Here is a 22,654-nt window from a genome sequence, read left to right as displayed (position 1 = left end):
AGATACCAAAAGGAAGTAGTAACGAGAGGAATACAGCCTTAGCCATGAGTGTTCTGTACAAAACTACCACCAAAGAAGAAGCTGTCAAGATGCCAATTCAATTGGTCCACCTTCAAACATAGACAACACGGTCTCACATTTCTTAAAAAACAAAATAGATACTTACCTGACAAAGAACTGGCCAGGCTTCCTCTCCGTAACTTAGAGTCATCCTGACTAAGTTGTCGTTGAAGTTTAGCTTTTCCAGCGGATGAAAATATGTCAGGATTACTGAGCTTCCGGAAGAGCAGGGGACTAAGTCCAGATATAACATCCTTCAAAGAGAAAAAAGTAAAATGTAAGTCTTTAATGTCTTTTCTGAAAGTGTCTAAGAACTTTATATTAAATATCTCTACAGTATTCATTATTATAGCTAAAAAATGCCAACATTTTCTATTTCCTGTTCAGTACATAAAGTCAGAAATATATTTTTTAAAAGCTATTTGGTATGCTAGTAAGGATGTGGATATGATCATAAAATGCCATACAAGAAACAGAGGAGGAAACTCACAAGATAAGACATTTTGATAAGATGTAATATTCATAATTAGTACACACACTGTTTATTCACTCTTCTCCTTTTTTTATACTCTTCCTCTATCCAGTAAGAAGCTTTTTTCAGTTTTTAAAAAATCATGAATAACAAGCCTTTCTTTACCTGTTATACAAAGTTAGAAACACCTTCAGCATTCAATTAGTGTAAAACAAAACCTTGAGCTTTCTTTATATGTCCATAATAAGAGCTAAATGCATGCTTTCAATGAAAAAGTATAAAGTATTATGAAGAAAATACAGACAATATGAAACCTTGGCCTTTATTTTAGTCTAACTTTTATTTTAGTCTAGCCCATCCCACTCCATCCCAATAGCTCTTCCTCCTCATTCAGTAGTGTCCAACATATCAAGATTCAACATTTTGGAGAAAACCCACCTCATTAACAGCATTAAATGAAAAACTATTTTGAAACAAAATAAGGCAAATGAGGGATATATTTTATATTTCAATGATGGAAGCTAAAATAAATAAGTAGTGCATCATATTGATCTAGAAAGTAATAAGACAGCCGAAACCGGTTTGGCTCAGTGGATAGAACGTCGGTCTGCGGACTGAAAGATCCCAGGATCGATTCCGGTCAAGGGCATGTACATTGGTTGTAGGCACATCCCAAGCAGGGGGTGTGCAGGAGGCAGCTAGTCGACATTTCTCTCTCATCGACATTTCTAGCTCTCTATCCCTCTTCCTTCCTCTCTGTAGAAAATCAATAAAATATATTTTAATAAAAGGAAAAGAAAATGCGTCAGAAAAATAAATAAATAATATATATTAAAAAAGAAAGTAATAAGACAAATGAGAAGCTTAAAGATAAATAACTAAAATCTATATTAACAGACATTTGAAGAACAAGACTCAAGTAACAGGTATCATGGCAATACTAAAAGCCACAGGCAGCCCTGGCCGGGGTGGGTGTGCTCAGTTGGTTGGAGTGTTATCTGTGCATTGAAGAGTCTTGGGTTTGATTTCCAGTCACGAAACACACCCAAGTTGTGGTTTTGATGCCCCTCAATGTTTCTCTCTCTATCTCTCTCTCTGCCACACTTCCTCCCACTCCCTCTAAAATCAATAAACATATTCTCAAGTGAGGATTTTAAAATAAGTAAATAAATAAATAAGGGGGAAATGAAAAAATGCCTACCTCCTTGAAAAAACTTTTTAAAAGCTCTCTTTAGCCGAAACCAGTTTGGTTCAATGGATAGAGCGTCGGCTTGGGGACTGAAGGAACCCGGGTTCGATTCCGATCGGGGGCATGTACCTTGGTTGCAGGCATATCCCCAGTGGGGGGTGTGCAGGAGGCAGCTGATCGATGACTCTCTCTCATCGATGTTTCTAGCTCTCTATCTCTCTCCCTTCCTCTCTGTACAAAAACAATAAAATATATTTAAATAAATAAATAAATAAATAAATATAAAAGCTCTCTTTAGGTCATATACTGTGGTTGGTGGTTTCACAAACATGGGAAAATACTATACATAATATAATTTACAAATACCCAAAGAGTAAAGTTGATAAGAAGAAGAAGAAAAAAAAATTTTTTTAAATATATTTTTATTGATTTTGTACAGAGAGGAAGGGAGAGAGATAGAGAGCCAGAAACATCGATGAGAGAGCGTCATCAATCAGCTGCCTCCTGCACACCCCCTACTGGGGATATGCCCGCAACCAAGGTACATGCTTGACCGGAATCGAACCTGGGACCCCTCAGTCCACAAGCTGACGCTCTATCCATTAAGCCAAACCGGTCCTGGCGTGAGAAGAAGAAAAAATTTTAATTGGTAGAAAAAAGATAAAGTGGGATATTTAGGCACTGTATCATTAAAACAATCAATGTGAGCAGCAAGAAAGGAGAACTGGAAGCAGCAGTTAATGCAAAAAGAGAAGGCAGCAAGGGAGCAGCATATATTCCCACTATTTGGTGTGTTGATGAAGAAATAGAATCTATGCATCAGGGAGAAACCATGGATGGAAGCAGGGTTTGGACACTAATGTTAGTAACCCACCAAAAATGGCTGGCCACTCACAGAGGCAACACCCCCAACAAGAAAATTGGGTAGAGGAAAATGAGAAAGCCTTGGAAAATATTAAACTAAAGTAAAATCCTACATGAAGCCAATACAGAAAGTAAAGGTCCATCCCATGAGTACCAGCACTTTGATTGGATGACTCCTACACTGGATGAGCAATCAATCTTAGCAAGAAAAGAATCAACAATCAATAGGGAACTATATCAGAACCAATTAAGAGAAAGTCATCCTTTCCAATCTCCCTATTCCATATCATAACACACCAAAGAAAAGAAGCCATAAAATGGAAAGAAAAAATAAAAGCAGATCATGCCCCTTCTTGTTCAAAACCTTGCAAGGGAAAAAAAATAGAAATTTAACTGGCCATGAAATTTAACTTTTAAATTAGACTGTCTCTAACTTTTACTTAAGAAGCCTGCTCATTTCAGAAAAGTACACAAACCTCAGAATATAACTCAATGCATTTTCACAATTTAAACATATTCATGTAATCAACATCAAGAATTTTTTTTTGCCGAAACCAGTTTGACCCAGTGGATAGAGCATCAGCCTGCGGACTGAAAGGTCCCAGGTTCGATTCCGGTCAAGGGCATGTACCTTGGTTGTGGGCACATCCCCAGTAGGGGAGTGTACAAGAGGCAGCTGATCGATGTTTCTCTCTCATTGATGTTTCTAACTCTCTATCTCTCTCCCTTCCTCTCTGTAAAAAATCATTTTTTTTTTTTTAAAGACTTATTTTAAGCCTTGACTAGTGTGGGAGTTGTCCTAGTCATGGCACATACCTGAGATGCGATCTCAATCCCCAGTAAGGAGCATGCAGGAGGCAGCCAAATGAATGTTTCACTCTCATATCCATGTTTCCCTTTCCCTCTCCTTCTCCTTTTCTCTCTCTCTAAAAATCAATTTAAAAATATTTTTTAGCCTGGCTGGTGTGGCTCAGTGGTTGAGTGTCAACCCATGTACCAGGAGGTCACATTTAATTGCCGGTCAGGCTCAATCCCCAGTAAGGGGTGTGCAGGAGTCAGCCAATTAATGATTCTCTCTCATCATTGATGTTTCTCTCTCTCTCTCCCTCTCCCTTCCTCTCTGAAATCAATTTTTTAAAATATTTGTTATTTTAAAGACATAACCAAGGCCCTAAGAAAGGCCCTATGTTCCCTTCCAGTCACTTCCCCAGTTGCCTCCAGAATAACCACTATCCAGGCTTCTAACAGAATAGATAATATAAAGTGAAAACCTTTATATGAATCAATCATTATGAACTGTTCTCTGTCTTGCTTCATTTGCTCAATTAAGCTTTTAAAGCAGAACATACACACCAAAAATAGCAAAACATTATTGAGTTTATCCAAGAAGTCATTAAGGGAGAGGATATGAGCACTAAACAAAAAAGATAAAACCATAAAAAGCCCAAGAGAAAAAGAAAAAGAGCATGGGAAATAGAACTTTCTTAATGACTTCCATACTAACTTCTTACAGTTTTCTAGTTCTCATTTCTAGTTCCTTACAAAGTCCAGTCAAACTACATGCTTTTAGGTTCAATGGGATAAGACGGTGACCTTATAATAAGCTCTTCCTTTCTGCTTAAACTAGATCGGATTGGCTTCTATCATTATTATGATCAAACCTAGAATGACTTCCGGGTTTCTGACTTGGTGGGATGCTTATCAACCCTGGGGATACAGAAGGAAAAACAAGTTTACAAATAAAACACTGCTATGGCAATAGCAAATAGTAGCACAATTACAAATTACAGTACTTTTCCAATAACTATTAAGGGAGCTATAAACATTTAACAAGAAGGAAGGGAGGGAGGGAAGAAAGGGGGGAGAGAGAGGAGGGCAGGAAGGGAAGGGAAGGAGCAAAGTAAGGAAAGGAAGGAAAGAAGGGAAGGAAGGAGACATTCATAACTCTCTTCAACTACATGAGGGCTATTTCCTACATTGTACAAGAGTAATCTTCTTACTGCAGAGTCCAGAATTAGAATTACTGGATGAAAATAACAGAAGGGTTAGTTAGAAGAACTGTCTTACAGTGATTAAGCCATCTTAAAAAGGAATGGATTGAGCCAGTAGAAATATGGAGAGGAAAAAAAAAAAGTAAAACATCAGATGCTAAAGAAGTAAATTCTCAAAATGTGGTTCCCAGGTCAGCAGCAACAACCTCATTTGTGAACTTGTTAGAAACAAATTCTCAGGCCCTACCCTAGATCTACTAAATCAGAAATTCTGGGAGAGGAAACCAACAATCTATACTTTAACAAGCCCGCCATGGGATTCTGAAGCACACTAACATTTGAGAACTGCCAGACTAGATAAAGAACTTTCAATATGCTGCCACCAGCACACAGATATATTGATCAGTTGTATTATATCATAAATAATTCAAAATTGATAATAAAGTACTCAGGTTTGCAACTAGTTTAATTTCTTAATTAAATGAAAGCAGCTTCCTGGTAAACACTATAATAAAGTCAACTCACTTGCACTGCAATATTCTTTAAGTGAGATTTTTAAGAGACAGAATTGCAGCAAGCATGAAAAAATTATATATAATCTATTGTAGCAGTAACATCTAACATATGCCATGCACATTTCAATTGCCAAATAAAAATTTTAAAGGTGAAAAGTGGCCTTACTATAGAACCTTTACATGTTCCTTCCAATTCTAAGAGAGTATTGCTTTCTCTTTTAATTCAGGGCTAAATTGGGGCTATTTTGCATCCTGGGAGTTTTCACAGAGTCCTGCCTCTCTGGGCCTAGAACCATCTCCCTCCTCCACATTAGCAAAGCAAGTCTCAGGCTAACTATCCGCAGGCTAGTGTTCTGCTTTTACTGTACTATGCTATGAAAAATATGATGCAAAGTAAGCACAGGATTCACAGCTGAAAACAGGAGTCTACACACTAAAAATATGTCTATCGGACTAAATCAGTTAACTTTAATTAGGAGTTGTCTTACCCCATATGACTGGTAATTAAGTAGGTGAAAAAATTTTATACCCTGTAGCAATTTCTTCCTGGCCTACCTTGCCAAGAGTCAAATGAGGTGCCATACTGCTCAAAGTCCATTCTCTTAATCCTTACCACAAAGCCTTTATTTGACATCCATATGCGGGGGAAAAAAACTTTGACCCCATACCTCAAGCATATCAAACACAACATATACAAAAATTAACTCTAAATGGATAATAAATCGAACCATAAAACCTAAAACTATAAAACTTTAGAAGAGCCCTAGCCAGTTTGGCTCAATGGATAGAGCATCTGCCAGGAACTGAAGGGTCCCGGGTTCGATTCTGGTGAAGGGCACATGCCCAGATTGTGGGCTTGCGGGAGGCAGTCGATCCATGATTCTCTCTCATCATGGATGTTTCCATCTCTATCTCCCTCTTCCTTCCTCTCTGAAATCAATAAAAATATATTTTTTTAAAAAAACTTCAGAAGAAAATACAAGAGTAAATATTTGTAGCTTTGAGTTAGGCAAACTTCTTTAAAAAAATATTTTTTTTTTATTGATTTTTTACAGAGAGGAAGAGAGAGGGATAGAGAGTTAGAAACATTGATGAGAGAGAATCACCAATTAGCTGCCTCTTGCACACCCCCTACTGGGGATGTGCCCGCAACCAAGGTACATGCCCTTGGAATCAAACCAGGAACCCCATCCACTGAGCCAAACCGGTTTCGACAAGTTAGGCAAACTTCTTAGGACACAAAGACAAGTCTAAAGAGAACAAATTTACTAATTGGACTTCATCAAATTTAAAAACTACGATTCTTCCCTGGCCTATATGGCTGTTAGTTGAGCATTCTCTCATGCACCAAAAGATCATCAGTTCAATCCAATCGGGGTGAGTACAGAAGGCAACTGATCGAAGTTTATCTCTCTCATTGATGTTTATCTCCCCCCCACCAACCCCTTCCTCTCTCTCTAAAAATCCATAAAAACATTCTTTTTTTTTTTTTAAACTATCAATACTTTACGGGGAGATCGAAGATGGCTGCCAACAGGAAGGCAGGCTACAAGACAGTGTGTGAGAGAACGAAAGGAGAGTGTGTGGACATACGGGGAGTGTCTATCCGACTGAGGGACAGCTATATTCCAGGGGACTGCTGGGGACTGCCGGACTGGGCTCCCCTGTCCGGGCAGCCTCCACTGCTGCTGAAATCTCCTCTGGAGCGACTGGCTCTGCCACAGACACCACGCCATCTTGAAGGGGGGAGTGGCTGTGAGAGGAAGCCTAGCCTTACCTTCAATCAGGAAGAATCGGATAACTCCTAGGATCCTACAACCACAACACCCAGGGATCAGCTGTGAATCCAAGGAGCACGAATACATGGGCTCAGACGAGCTCGGCACCTTCTCATGGAAAGGTGAGATTTCGCCCAGAGAAAGGTGAGGTCTTGATCCAGACTAGAGGGAGAAACGCATGCAGGAGGTCCAGAGGAAGTCTGTGCCCCATAAAATCCATGGCTGTTGGGGCCAGTGTAGTCTGCGAATGTGGAAGGGGTTCCACAGGGCTGCTGACAGAAGGGAACTCTAGAATTCAACCCATAGCTGGGCTGGGCACAAACTGCAGGCATGTCCCCAGTGGGGAGTGAGTGTGCAGGAGATTGATGTTTCTCTCTCATCAATATTTCTAACTCTCTATCTCTCTCCCTTCCTCTCTGTAAAAAATCAATAAAATATTTTTTAAAAAAGAACTAAAACCTATCCTCCTCAGAATATTCCAAAAAAGGTACACTTCCAAGCTCTGTTTATGAAGCCAGCATTACCCTAATCCCAAAACCAGATAAAGACACCACAAAAAAGAGAAGTACAGCCCCAGCTAGTTTGACTCAATGGATAGAGCATTGGACTGCAGACTGAAGGGTCCAGGTATGGTTCTAGTCAAGGGCGCATGCCCAGTTTTCAGGCTCAATCCCCAGTAGGGGGTGTGCAGGAGGCAGCTGATCAGTGTTTCTCTCTCATCATTGATGTTTCTATCTCTCTCTCCCTCTCCCTTACTCTCTGAAATCATTAAAAACATTAACAAAGAGAGAGAGAGAACTACAGGCCAGTATCCTTAATGAGATAGATGCTAAAATTCTTAACAACATTCTAACAAATGGATTCAGCCTTACATTAGAAAAATCATACACCATGACCAAGTGGAATTTATTCTGGGGATGCAAGGATGGTACAATTTCTGCAAATCAATAAACGTAATACATCACATAAACTGAGAGAGAAAAATCACATAATCATATAAATTGATGCAGAAAAAGCATTTGATAAAATCCAACACCCTTTCTTGATAAAAACTCTCAGCAAAGTGGGAATAGAGGGATCACACCTCAACATAATAAAAGCCCTATATGACAAACCCACAGCCAACATCATACTCAATGGGCAAAAACTAAAACCATTTCTCCTAAGAACAGGATCAAGGAAAGGATGCCCACTTTCACCACTCCTGTTCGACACGGTACTAGAAGTATTAACCATAGCGATCAGACAAGAAGAAATAAAAGGCATCCAAATTGGAAAAGAAGTAAAACTATCCTTATTCATAGATGACTTGATACTATACATAGAAAACCCCAGCCAAAACTGGTTTGACTCAGTGGATAGAGCATCGGTCTGCGGACTGAAGGGTCCCAGGTTCGATTCCAGTCAAGGGCATGTACATTGGTTGCGGGCAAATCCCCAGTAGGGGGTGTGTAGGAGGCAGCTGGTTGATGTTTCTCTTTCATCAACATTTCTAGCTCTCTATCCCTCTCCCTTCCTCTCTGTGGAAAATCAATAAAATATATTAAAAAATAAAAAAAAGAAAATCCCAAAGACTACTAGACTTAATAAATGAATTTGGCAATGTAGCAGGATACAAAATTAACACCCAGAAATCTATGGCCTTTTTATACACCAATAATGAACTCACAGAAAGAGAAACGAAAAAAGCAATCCCATTTACCATTGCACCAAAAATAGTAAGATATCTAGGAATAAACTTAACTAAGAATATAAAAGATGTGTACTCAGAAAACTACAGGACATTGAAAAAAAGAGATAGAGGAAGACATAAACAAATGTAAGAACATACCATGTTCATGGATTGGTAGTATCAACATCATTAAAATGTTCATACTACCTAAAGCCATCTATAGATTCAATGCAATACCTATTAAAATGCCAATGGGCCCTAACAAGTTTGGCTCAGTGGATAGAGCGTCAATCAATGGGCTGAGGGGTCCCAGGTTAGATTCCAGTCAAGGGCATGTATCCTGGTTGCGGGCACATCCCCAATGGGAGGTGTGCAGAAGGCAGCTAATTAATGTCTCTCTCTCATTGGTGTTTCTAACTCTCTATCCCTCTCCCTCCCTCTCTGTAAAAAAAAATCAATAAAATATATATTTTAAAAATACCAATGGCATATCTCAAAGATCTAGAACAAAAGCTCCAAAAATTCATCTGGATTAAAAAAAGACCCTGCATAGCCACAGCTATCCTGAGAAAGAAGAACAAAATTGGAAGGATCACAATACCAGACATCAAGCTACAATATATTACCAAACCACAGTTCTCAAAGCTGCCTGGTACTGGCCCAGAACAGATATATATTGTAGAACAATGGAACAGAATAGAGAACCCAGAAATTGACCCAAGCCATTATACTCAATATTTGACAAAAGAGGTAAGGGCATACAATGGAGTCAAGACAGTCTAATAAATGGTGCCAGAAAAATTGGCCAGATACATGCAAAAAAATGAAATTAGACCACCAACTTACATCATACACAAAAATAAAGTCAAAATGCGTAAAGGTCTTAAAGGTAAGATGGGAAAGAATAAAAATCTTAGAAGAATCTGTAGGCAGCAAAATATCAGACATATGTCGTAGCAATATTTTTACTGATACAGTTGCTAGGGCAATGGATCAAAGGAGAAAATAAACAAATGAGATTACATCAAAATAAAAAGCTTCTTCAGAGCAAAAGAAAACATGAACAAAATTACAAGAAAGCTCATTGCATGGGAGAACACATTTGCCAATATTACATCCAATAAGGGCCTAATTTCCAAAATGTATAGGGAATAATACGTCTTAACATAAAGATAAGTAATCCCAGGGGAAGGATAAGGCGGGAGGGGGGAATGGAAAAAAAAAAAAAGATAAATAATCCAATCAAAAAATGGGCAAAGTTCCTAAATAGACACTTTTCAAAAGTGGATATATAAAAGGCCAAGAGATATATGAAAACATGCTCAAAGTCACTAATCATTCAAGAGATGCAACTTAAAACGCCAATTAGATACCATCTCACACCTGTCAGAATGGCTATAATCAACAAATCAACTAAGGACAAGTGCTTGCAAAGATGTGGAGAAAAAGGAACCTTCTTGCACTGCTGGTGGGAATGCAAACTGATACAGCCACTGTGAAAAACAGTATGGAGTTTCCTCAAAAAATTAAAAATGGAACTCCCATTTGACCCAGTAATCCCACTTCTAGGAATATATCTCAAGAAACCAGAAACATCAATCAGAAAGGATATATGTACCCCTATGTTCATAGCAGCACAATTTACAATTGCTAAGATCTGGAAACAGACCAAGTGCCCATCAGTAGATGAATGGATAAAAGATCTGTGGTACATTTATACCATGAATATTATGCAGCAGTAAAAAAGAAGAATCTTTTACCCTTTGAGACAGTATAGAGGGACCTGGAGATTATCATGCTAAGTGAAATAAGTCAGTCAGAGAAAGACAAGTATCACATGATCTCACTCATAAGTAGAATCTAAGTAACAAAATATACTGATGAATGGAGTTGATTCAGAGTCATGAAACAGAGTGTGGAATCTCAGAGGGAAGGCAGGAAGAGTGAGTGATTGGGATAATTAACCAAAGACCTTGTATGCATATATGCATAACTTGTGGACACAGACAATAGGGTGGTGAAGGCCTGAGGCAGGAAAGCAGGGCAGACTAGAGAGGGTCAATGGGTGAAAAGGGGGACCTATGTAATATTTTCATCAATAAAGAATTATTAAAATAAATAAATAATAAATAATCTTCTAAGCCAGTTACTTAATAAAGAAAGTTTCCCTAAAGAGGGAATGCTAAACTAAAGCCTCCTTTCAAGCTGAACAAAGTAAAATAATAGTTCAAGAACATCCACAAAACAAAGGTTCAAAACATATAATTTTCTATCATATTTCTTTCTAAAAGCAAATGAGAACATTAAAAAATATAAATTCTATTTTCATACATTCTGTACATGTACTTTTTTTTTTTAATATATTTTTTATTGATTTTACACAGAGAGGAATTGAGAGGGACAGAGAGTTAGAAACGCCGATGAGAGAGAAACATCGACCAGCTGCCTCTTTGCACATCCCCCACTGGGGATGTGCCCGCAACCAAGGTACATGCCCTTGACCGGAATCGAACCCGGGACCTTTCAGTCTGCAGGCCGATGCTCTATCCACTGAGCCAAACCGGTCCCAGCTGTACATGTACTTTTAAAATATGATAATTAACCATTATTGAGCACTTCTTGGTTACTGGCTTTGTAATAAGTGCTTTATATGAATTAATTTATTAAATTCTCACAATAACCCTACAAAATAGGTAATAATAGCTCTTTTACATACCGTGTTTCCCCAAAAATAAAACATACTCCAAAAATAAGACCTACTTACAGGTTTCCTTCTGAGTGAAATATAAGGCATCCCCCTGAAAATAATGCCCACCCTAGGCTAAACATGAGAGATTTGGTCCACTGATTCTGAAGGAAATGGAGTCACAAGAAATTCACCAGGAAATTCAGAAATTGGATTGTTATGATGATGTTCCAGAAAATGATGACATGATTGTCATTGAATAAATGAGTAAATTCTTGAGATTGTAGGATTCACAGTTTGTCTGGTTTGTGTTGACAACTACCATACTACCATACCAAATATAGGTAATAAATTTCCTTTATTTTCATTTAACAATAAATGTGTAACATATTCTTCTTCATGGAAAAATAAGATATCCCATGAAAATAAGACCTGGCACATCTTTTGGAGCAAAAATTAATATAAGACACTGTCTTATTTTCGGGGAAACGGTATATATACGAGATAATTGAGTTTTAGAAAATTTAAGTAACTTGCCTCAGGTCACAGTGTTGGAATTTGAAATTACAGAATGACTCAATCTTAATCACTATACATTCACTAAGAAGTATTAATTTAGAACCTTCTATATATAATTCTAGAAATTGAAGATATAGCAGGGACCGGTTTAGCTCAATGGATAGAGCGTCAGCTTGGGGACTGAAGGGCTCCGCGTTCGATTCCAGTCAAGGGCATGTACCTTGGTTGCGGGCATATCCCCAGTAGGGGGTGTGCAAGAGGCAGCTGATCAATGACTCTCTCTCATTGATGTTTCGAACTCTCTATCTCTCCCCCTTCCACTCTGTACAAAAATCAATAAAATATATTTAAGGCCCAGAGCACAAATTCATGTATGGGTGGGGTCCCTTGGCCTGACCGGTGATCAGGGGCTGATGGGGACTGTCTTGCTCAGTCCTGATCGGCCAATGGGGGCCAGCTGGCTGGGAAGGAGCCACAGGAGATGGGCCAGCCTGCAGGGGAAGGTCCAAGGGAGGGCTCCAGGGCATGTCTGGCCCTCTTGCCCACTTCTGGTCAGCTGGACCCCAGCAGCAAGCTAACCTACCAGTTGGAGCATCTGCCCCCTGGTGGTCAGTGTGCATCATAGCAACTGGTCGAGTGGTGGATCAAACAATCAATCAGTTGGATACTTAGCATATTACACTTTTATGATATAGGATGTGGAAGAATTACAATAAACAATATATGTGATAACAGGTGACTAAAAAGAGGGAAAGATAATGATTAAGCATATTACTTTTAAAATGTTCAAGAGCCAAGCATGGCACAGTAGTTGAGTGTCAACCTATGAACCAGGGGGTCACAGTTCTATTCAAGGCACATGCTCAGGTTGCAGGCTTGATCCCCAGAAAGGCATGTGCAGGAGGCAGCCAATCAACGATTCTCTCTCATCACTGATGTTTATATCTCTCTATCCTTCTCCCTTCCTCACTCTCTAAAAAATCAATAAAAACATTTTTTTCAACCCTGACCAGTTTGGCTCAGTGGATAGAGCGTCAGTCTTCGGACTCAAGGGTCCCAAGTTCGATTCTGGTCAAGGGCATGTACCTTGGTTGCGGGCACATCCCCGGTAGGGGGTGTGCAAAAGGCAGCTGATCGATGATTCTCTCTCATTGATGCTTCTGACTCTTTATCCTTCTCTCTTCCTCTCAGTAAAAAATCAATAAAATATATGTTTTTAAAAAAACACATTTTTTCAAATGTGAAAATCCATTAAAAAAATAAACTCTCTCTATATAAAAGCCTACACAACCAAATGACCAAACGACTGGTCAACCAGTCACTATGATGCGCACTGACCACCAGGCAACAGATGCTCAATGCATAGGATCGGGCTCCCTCCTGTCTGGATCGGGCCTGCAGGGATCGGGCCAAAACCAACTATCCAACATCCCCCGAGAGATCCCAGATTACGAGAGGGCACAGGCCAGGCCTCTGGTAATAAAATAAAGCTGGCCAAGGGCCCTAGCCATTTTTGCTCAGTGATTAGAGCATCAGACTGAAGGGTTGTGGATTCGATTCCAATCAAGGGCAGGTACCTCTGTTGCAGTCTCAATCCCCGGCCCCATATCAATGTCTGTCTGTCTGTCTGTCTGTCTGTCTCTCTCTCCTTCCCTTCCACTCTCTCTGAAAAATCAATGGAAAAAATATCCTCTGCTGAGGATTAACAACAAAAACTGGTCAGAAAGACCTCTTTGAGGAGGTTAAATCTGGACAGAGACCTGAATAAAATGAGAAAATGAGGATGCCAGCCATATATACATATACAGTATACTGTGTGTGCGTGTGTGTGCGTGTGTGTGTGTGTGTGTGTGTGTGTGTGTGTGTGTGGAAAATTTGGAAAAAAAGAACATCTCAGGTACTACCAAGTACAGAAGTCCTCAATAATTTTTAAAATGTCCTCAGGCGGGAGCAGACAATATACTTGGAGACTATCAAGGCAGCCAGTGTGACTAGAGCTCAATGAACAAGAACAGTGGAAGGAAATGAGATTTGAGAGGCCAAAAACAAATCATGCAGAATCTTAGAGGACAAAGCAAGCATTTTGGATTCTCATCTAACCTGATGGAAAGCAATTGTAGGATTTTTAGTAGGGATGGGTGACAAACGCTGATTTAAGCTTTTACAGCTTAAATCTTCCTATGTCCAAAATACCATGGGGAAGGGAGATGGAGGGTGGGATAATGGAAGGTGGGGTAATGAGAGGTGTGGTGGGGTTGAGCAACAGGATATAACCAGGTGACTTTTACAATAATCCAGATGAAAGATGATAGAGGTTAACTTATGGTAGTGACGGGGCTAGAGGGGAAAAGTCTCATGCAATCTGAATGTAACACCAACCAGACCTGATGGGATGAATGTGAACTATGAAGTCAAGTAAAGAATCAAAGATAACTTCCAAATTTTGATCTGAGTAATGTATGGTAGTGCTATTTGCTGACATGGGAAAAGACTGGGGAAGAAGCACGCCTGACCAGCATGGCTCAGTGGGTGAGCATTAACTTGTGAACCATGAGGTCATGGGTTCGATTCCTGGTCAGGGCATATGCCTGGGTTGTGAAATCAATCTCCAGTGGGGTACATGCAAGAGGCAGACAATCAATGATTCTCCTTCCTTCATCATTTATGTTTCTATCTCTCTCCTGCTCCCTTCCTCTCTGAAATAAAATTTTTTAAAATATATTTTATTGATTTTTTACAGAGAGGGAGAGGGATAGAGAATTAGAAACATCAAGGAAAAACATCGATCAGCTGCCTCCTGCACACCCCCTACTGGGGATATGTCCGAAACCAAGGTACATGCCTGACCGGAATCAAACCTGGGGCCTATCAGTCCGCAGGCCAACCCTTTATCCACTGAGCCAAACCAGTTTCGGCTGAAATAAATTTAAAAAGAAAAAAAAAATTTTTTTAAAGAAGCTGACTGGGAAGGGGAAAAAATCAAAAGTACTGTTTTGGATATGTTAAATTTAAGAGATCTAAATTTAAGAGACCTATTAGCTATTCAAATGAAAAATGCTATACACTGATAAGTAAAAATAAGTAAAAATAGTCTAGAGTTCAGAAGAAAGGTCAAGAGTAGATAAATAATGTGGGAATAACAGCATACAGATGGAATGCAAAGCAATACAATCTGATGAGATCAAACAGGAGGAAGAAAAAAATACAGAAGCAAAGACTAAAAGCTCTGAAGTACAAATGAGATAGGAGAAAAAATAATGGAACGATCAACCATGTCAATGCAACAGGTTATTTCTTTCCAGCCACATTCAGCTGCCTAAATATAGGTAAATAGGCAGAATTGGTTTAATTTGTCAAACAAGTATGACAAAAAAGGGAAAGAGGCAAGAGAATTGAAGGTACATGCACAGGAGAGATTATGATAGCCCATGAAATGTTAAGTTGAATAAGAAGAAAAACAGAGGTAATTGACAATGAAACAATGGTTTAAACAAAAAATGATCTGGGGGTTCCAAAGAACTTTGAACAGTTTTTGGAGAGAAAATTCTGAAAGGAGTGTGAACTGGAGAAAGGGAAGATGATGTAAAGGTCAGAGTGTGTGGCAAGTTCAAAACTAAAATTTTAGAGGTGAAATGATTATTGGTAAAAATAAAATATACCTAATGAACATGGTATTAGGAGGCTCAGGTTGAGGTCAATTCTTCACACCAATTATTCACTGTACAATCACTGTATAATGGGTATAGCACTGAGAAAAGGAAACAGTCCTTTGGTATTAAAATGAGGCACACCGCCGAAACCAGTTTGGCTCAGTGGATAGAGAGTCGGTCTGTGGACTGAAGGGTCCCAGGTTCGATTCCGGTCAAGGACATGTGCATTGGCTGCGGGCACATCCTCAGTAGGGGGTGTGCAAGAAGCAGCTGGTTGATGTTTCTCTCTCATCGACGTTTCTAGCTCTCTATCCCTCTCCCTTCCTCTCTGTGAAAAATCAATAAAATATTAAAATAAATCAATAAAATAAAATGAGATACACCGTTAACAAAAAAAGTTGTCAAATATGTCTCACTAACAATACATTATATGTAAGCCCTTACTCCCAACAGGCTAGCAACCTCTGCTCTCCCTTGAGAATTCTTCCTCTTCCCCTAGAGCTAGCTAGCCCTTGGTCCAACAACCCACTTTCAAACCCCCCTTGAGTCCCAAGTATGTATATTAATGAATAATAAATAACACAACATCTACTGATGAAAAAAAATAATTACCAAGACACCATGAAATTTCACCAAGAAAGTACAAAGCTAGTTAGCAAATTTAGCAGAGAACCATAATAGCTAAGATCAGCAATGAAGGAACTATACTCTGCAATATTTGGCTGCCTCTGATAGTCCTGACTGTAGGTCACCATCAGTAACTGGTGGAAAAGCTTTTAGGTTGATTTTGAGGCTAAGGAGCATTCAGTAGGACAAAGATAGGAAAACTGTAAACTGATGTGTCCTACCCTTATCAGGAAAACACTGTCCAACCTGCTTCAACCATCCCAGGTTGTCTGCTCCCAGTACCCTTGGGTAAATAAAATCTTCCCAAGCTAAGAGGTTTTCAGGAGCTGGTCCTTACCCATATTCTGGATAAGAGGGAGAGGAAAGACTGCCAGGCTGGCGTGGCTCAGTGGTTGAGCATTGACCTATGAACCAGGAGGTCAAGGTTCGATTCCTAGTCAGGGCACATGCCGGGATTGTGGGCTCAATCCTCTACGTGGGGCATGCAGGAGCCAGCAGATCAATGAATATCTCTCATCATTGATGTTTCTCTCTCTCCTTTTCCCTTCCTCTCTAAAATCAATAATAAGAATAGACTTTTTTAAAAGAGGGAGAGGGAAGGCTAATAAACTTTCTGTATTGAAAACTCAGAATTCTCAAATGCCCATGTCTCAATAACCATGTTCTACTTCTATCCCCGACACAATTGCCAGAATAATCCAGCTAAAACACATGTGAAACCATCCAGATCCCCTATTTACTATCCTTTTATTTAGTACTAAAGACTAAATAAGGAGATGGTGATTTTCATGAAAAAAATTTTGAAAATTTCTCAATGGTGCTGAAGGAATTCTAGGAACTAAAATTGAACTCCATCCTCCTCCATTCTCAAAAAATGTCTCATTTCGTTTACTTGACTACTTCTATTATAGTACCATTATTATTCCAATCACTCAAATTCAAAATATTTGAATCATTTTATCTCCCTTCAATAAATAATTACTTATTAGAACTATTGTGAGCATAACCCCTGATTATACATTATGGTAAATAAAATGATGATACAGTTCCTACCCTCAAAAATTTATAACTTAAAAGCAGAAATGAAATCTACAAAATAAATACAGGACAGAAATGTTAAAACACTGTTCATTTGTTCATCTACTCATTTAGCAAATATTTAATTAGAACCTACTATATAACTCGGAATGGATAAAACAATGTGCTATAGAAACAAAGTGGGTTAAGTACCTATCTACTATATGCTTTCTAACCATTATTTCATTTAATCTCATAGAACCCACGTTTTTACTTTTGTATCATGGAATTGTGAGAATTGGAATTTCAGAAGAAGATTCACAGATTTACTGAAGCCCAATCAAAGGTCCTCTTAGGATCCTACATAAAAATAAAAATTAAGCCAAAACCGGTTTGGCTCAGTGGATAGAGCATCGGTCTGCGGACTTAGGGGTCCCTGGTTCGATTCTGGTCAAGGGCATGTACATTGGTTGCAGGCACATCCCCAGTGGGGAGTGTGCAGGAGGTAGCTGGTCAATGTTTCTAGCTCTCTGTAAAAAATCAATAAAATTTTTTAAATAAATAAATAGATAGATAAAAATTAAAATTAAAACTTCACTGAATAGTTTCTGTGGCACTTGAGTTAGGCCTTGAAGCTTGAGTAGAATTTTAATGGGCATAGGCAGAGAAGAAAACTTTTCGGATAGATGATTAATTAAAATAAATTTATGAAAGTGCCTAGTAATAAATGAATATTTACTGAAAGCCCATTACATACCAGTTAAACACTAAAGGCTGAGGATACAATAATGAATAAGACAGCCTCTCAATAGTTTTTTTCTCTGATGAGAGACTGACAACCAATAATGGTATTAGTTAGGAAATATCTATTTCAAGCACCAGCACAAATTTATGTTTCTAATAAATATTCAGACTAATAACTATGTTTCAATACAATACCAGGCCTTAGGTATGCAACAGTAAATGAAACAGTCTGACCTAAAAGGGAAATAGACAATTTGTATTTATGCAACAGTGGACGCAAAACTAAACTTGGGAACCAAGAAGAAGGGGCATCTAACTCTGATTCTTCAAAAAGGGGTAAGCATCAAGGAGACCTTGAATGCCGAGATCTTCAGGCTTTATTCTATGGATATTAAGAAGCTAATGAAGGTTACTTAAGATAAAGAAATGAAATGATCAATTTAACAAATATTTATCACTGTAACTCAGGTAGACAATGAGGTCTAATTTTTTTGTAACAGAATGCAGAATAAATTAGAAACTAAAAGCTGAAAAATGCAGTTGAAATAATTACAACAGCCAAGACAAAAGTTTACAAATGCTGAATTAAGCTAATGACAGAGAGAACAAAAATTTGAAAGATTGAATCAACAAAGCCTGGATAAGGGGATTAAGGAAAATGAAAAGTCAAAGACCATGGATGCAATTTCAAGTTTGATGACAAAACAAAGAAAAGACACAGGTAGAACCACACTTCAAAGGAGAAATAATAGGTTCTATTTTAATGATACTGTAAGCCACTAGAGATCCAAGTCCTGCATCCTGCTCAGAATTTATTCCTAAATGCCTCTATAGTATCCTATCTAATAAAGAGTGAATATGCTAATTGACCATCATACCCTCGCAAAGATGGCAGCGCCCAGTCCCCTCAGCCCGCCAGGGCAGCAGGTATGCAGACAGCAGGGTCCGCCCCCAGGTGGGTCCAGCTGTGCCATGCACCTGCCTCCGGAGTCCCTAGTACCCTCAGCCCCCAGCCACCCAGGGCCAGCCTGAGGTGCAAGCAAGCCTCAGATGTTGGCTGCCAAGCCGCCCAGGGCCGCCTGAGGCTCAGGTAACTAGGGCCGGCCAAGGCTTGCACTGCTGGCAGTGGCAGCAGCAAAGGTGTGATGGGAGCATCACCTCCCATTCCTGAGAGCTCCCAACTGTGAGAGGGGGAAGGCTGGGCTGAGGGACAGCCCCCCCTCCAGTGCATGAATTTTCATGCACCAGGCTTTTAATAAAGTATAACAAGCATTACTCCATGTCATGAGAAATGGAGAACAGTCATTGAGAGGTATATGTTTGTTGATTGGCTAGGCTCATACTCCCTAAATGAATGAAGCCCAGTTAGCCTCTAACACACACAACTAAAATTTTTACCTTTTTAAGATCAAATAATTATAAGTTATGGACTTTCAAAGACATTATCAAATTATAAAAATCATAAATGCTGAAAATCTATGCTGGAAACATTAAGCTCAGAAAAGGAAATGTACAGCTAAGGGAAAAGGTCAGGCATAGAGTCTCGGATAGCTCTACAAAGAGGTTCTGTAACACAATGCCATTAATAAAGATGGCCACAGACCCTTGTTCCACATTCTAAACACCTGCCACAAATAGGAAAGCCTACTAAAAAACAGAGTACAATTAAGGAAAGAGTTAAGGACAGAGGACATATCCTCGGTGAACATTTAGAGGACAGGAAAAGAAAACAAAAAAAGACACACAGGAAGCAGTCAGGCAAACAGAAGTGGAATGGATATTATGACCAAAGAAAATATCAAGGAACACAGTAAACAGTGATCAAGAGGATGAAGGCTAGGGGAAGACTATAAGATTTAATCATTTAAAGGTTTCTTGGACTGCTACATATCTCTCTGTAATTCTTTTTTTTTTAAATATATTTTATTGATTTTTTCACAGAAAGGAAGAGAAAGGGATAGAGTTAGGAATATCGACAAGAAACATTTATCTTTTGCCTCCTGCATACCTCCTACTGCAAACTGAGGGGTCCCAGGTTCAATTCCGGTCAAGTGTATGTACCTCAGTTGCGGGCACATCCCCAGTGGCAGGTGTGCAGGAGGCAGCTGATCGATGTTTCTCTCTCATCGATGTTTCTAACTCTCTATCCCGCTCCCTTCTTCTCTATAAAAAATCAATAAAATATATTTTTTTAAAACGTACAAAGTTATTGGTGATCTTGAAGACATCAGTTTTGGGAGAGTTTAAATGCTGAAGCCAAACCATTATATGAGAAATGTATACAAAGTGAAGAAACTGATTCATTTTTCAAGAAGGTTGCTGGTGAAGCAAAAAAGAGATAACAAAGTAGCTTAGGTGGTTTACACAATTCAGGGAAACTGTGTTGTTATTTTATTTGAGATTTAAGACAAAGAGAAAATAACATACATAACAAGGGCAAATGAGATAGAATGAAACCAAGAGCATTAATAGAGGAATTAGCTTCAGAGAGAAGGATGAATACTTTTCTCTGAGATTGATGCAACGGATGAGTGAACACAGAAATCCTGACATAAATAAGAGGAGAAAATCAGGTAACCTTGAACTCTATAGTGAAGCATGCAATAAAGTCAATTGGACCAGGTAAATTGATTAAGGAAAGGATCTGAGCTTTAAATACATTTTTAAAGTTCCAAATAGGTACTGTGGAAAATATAAAAGGCAAGGAAGATGGGAGAAATTACAGCAATAGGACAATGCTCAGAGGCCTGAAAGCAAGGGCAGAGATAGCCCGTGGTGCAGTCTGCTCAGGACTTGGTGGAGAGCAAAAGGTGAAAGAACAAAAAGGGGGGGAATCCAAATGCTAGCATGTGCATCACTGAAACTATATAATAAGGAGTGGTGTCTCAGGAAAATACTTATTTAACTGATGGAAAGAGGTGGGAAACCTAATAGAAGTCTTAAAAGATTCAAAGATGAAGTCACTAGGTCTGGAGTGCAAAAGGAAAGTTGTTACTAGAGTTCATTACAGAACATTTTTCTGGAAATCCCACAAGATCAAAGACCACACAGTCTCCTTTCACTGAACTTTCTACAACTACAAGTGGTAATTTTTCCCGATGAAACTGACCTTTAACCTCTATCTCTAACTACACCTACACTTGGATTAATAATCCTGTCCATTCAGAAACTCCATGGATATTTTTTCACTGCTTTCTGTGTTTTCCCATCAAAATGTTTTCAGAGGAAAACTCTTAGAAGGCAGAGCCTATAATCTACGAATTCCCTGTTCACAGCAGCGGGCTTTGGGATTGCACACACGCAGGTGTTTTTAAAAGTGCTTTCTCGTGAAATAGATCGTTACTGAGGACTTTAAAAACGATTCTGAACACACTCCTACAAGACTATAATGATGGCCAAATCAGAAAATGCTTAGGAATAACATCCCTTTTTATACCTGTCAAGAAAACCTCTAGGAAGTCGGGTAACGTTTACTACATAATATTGATTTTTCCCTATCTTATACTGTTTAGCCCTCTAGGTAACTCCTTTAGTAGGCTTCTTCTGTGCAATGCATTTACTCCCAGCCCACATTCCAGCGTCCCTTCTTCCCATCCAGAGCGCCTGACCACAAACGCCCATAGGACCATGTTATCACCCTCCACTCCCCCATTTCCCATTCAACCCAGGGGCCATCACTTCATTAATCCACTCCCCATTTTCCTGCCCCTCCAAATCTCCCATTCCTCCAGTGGAACGACTCAGTCCCCACCCCTCCAAAGAAGCCCTAACCGGTCTTCCCGCCGGAGATCCCCTCCCCCACCTCTTCCATTCAGGCTCCCCCTCCATCCATCCCCACCCTACCCCGGACCCCCGGCCCTCCCTACCTGCTCCTTGACCTCAGGCCCCGCGGGCCCGGTCCGCTCCTCCAGTCGCTGCCTCCCGGGCGGCGCTCGCCGGCGCGGGGGCAGGAGCTGGGGCAGCTCGGCCGCCCGCTGAGCCCCATCCTCCCCGCGGGCAGCCGGCGGGGGCGGCTGAGGCCGGTCGCGGCAGCGGCTCCGCTTCATCGCTGCGGCTGGGCCCCGCGGGCGTCAGCGCCGCGACTGCCCCGGCCCCGCACGTCTCCCGGCCGCAGCGCTGCCGCGCCAACCACCGCCCGCAGCCACCATGGCCCGGCGGGCGCTCGAGGCCACCGACCCCAGCTCGCAGCTCCTCTGCGCCTTCTGGGGCCTCTCCGGCGCTCCTCACGGAGAAGGCAGCATCGTCGCCGCCCCGTTTTCTCCCACCCGGCACGCGTTTACCCGGCCATCCGCAGGCGACGCCGCCGGCTCTACAGCCAGCTGCCCGCCCTCCTCCAGCCCGGCCCCGCCCCGCCCTTCCCCGCCCCTCCCCTCCCCTCCCCTCCCCTCCCGTTCCCTCCCTTGGCGCGCGCGCACGGGGAGCCCGCCCGCCCGCCACCTCCGGCCGCGCGCGGCCTCCCGCGCACGCGCCAGCGAACGGTCGCGAGAGACCCGCCCGTGGCCCCTCTGTGTAGTGGGGAGAGCGGAAGGGGGTGGGGCTCCCAGCGGGCAACTGCGGCTGCAGACACCCATTGATTCTTTCATTCATCCATTCATAAAAATGTGTGCTCGGCCAAGGTAAGTGGTAAGGATCCAAAAATGAGCTAGAACTGGCCAGTGCCTTCAAGGAACTATGGGGAGAGGGACCAAGAGCAGGAAGGAGTCAAAATGTACGACTGATCAATAAAATACTGATGCAATGCCTTTTTTCTTGAGAGCTTGCCACTGTCACCTGATCTTCACACTTTGGAGGCAGGTCTGCACATTCTCACGTTACAGATAAGAAGACTGAAGTGAAGTGACACGTGCTCTGCAAATCAGTGAACAAATTA

General features: G+C 40.5%; 1 protein-coding gene across 8 annotated transcripts in view; it reads right to left on the bottom strand.

Moving 5' to 3' along the window:
• MAST2 (microtubule associated serine/threonine kinase 2) overlaps window positions 1-22,124 on the bottom strand; it is a 153,191-nt gene extending 131,067 nt beyond the window's left edge. For 4 of the 8 annotated variants that reach the window (XM_036444123.2, XM_036444126.2, XM_036444127.2 and 1 more), the window contains exons 1-2: window positions 21,651-22,124; window positions 167-314 (exon numbers count right to left, since the gene is read on the bottom strand). In XM_036444123.2, the coding sequence (XP_036300016.1) occupies window positions 167-314; window positions 21,651-21,830 (328 nt within the window). In that variant the 5' untranslated portion in view covers window positions 21,831-22,124. The remainder of the gene's footprint in view (window positions 1-166; window positions 315-21,650) is intronic. The other 4 variants (XM_036444128.2, XM_036444130.2, XM_036444131.2 and 1 more) reach the window with 1 other exon arrangement.
• Between the last annotated feature and the right edge of the window lie 530 nt (window positions 22,125-22,654).

This window comes from Pipistrellus kuhlii, unplaced genomic scaffold (genome assembly GCF_014108245.1).
Source record: "Pipistrellus kuhlii isolate mPipKuh1 unplaced genomic scaffold, mPipKuh1.p scaffold_m20_p_2, whole genome shotgun sequence".
NCBI lineage: Eukaryota > Metazoa > Chordata > Mammalia > Chiroptera > Vespertilionidae > Pipistrellus > Pipistrellus kuhlii.
This window is presented reverse-complemented; position numbering and strand designations above follow the sequence as displayed.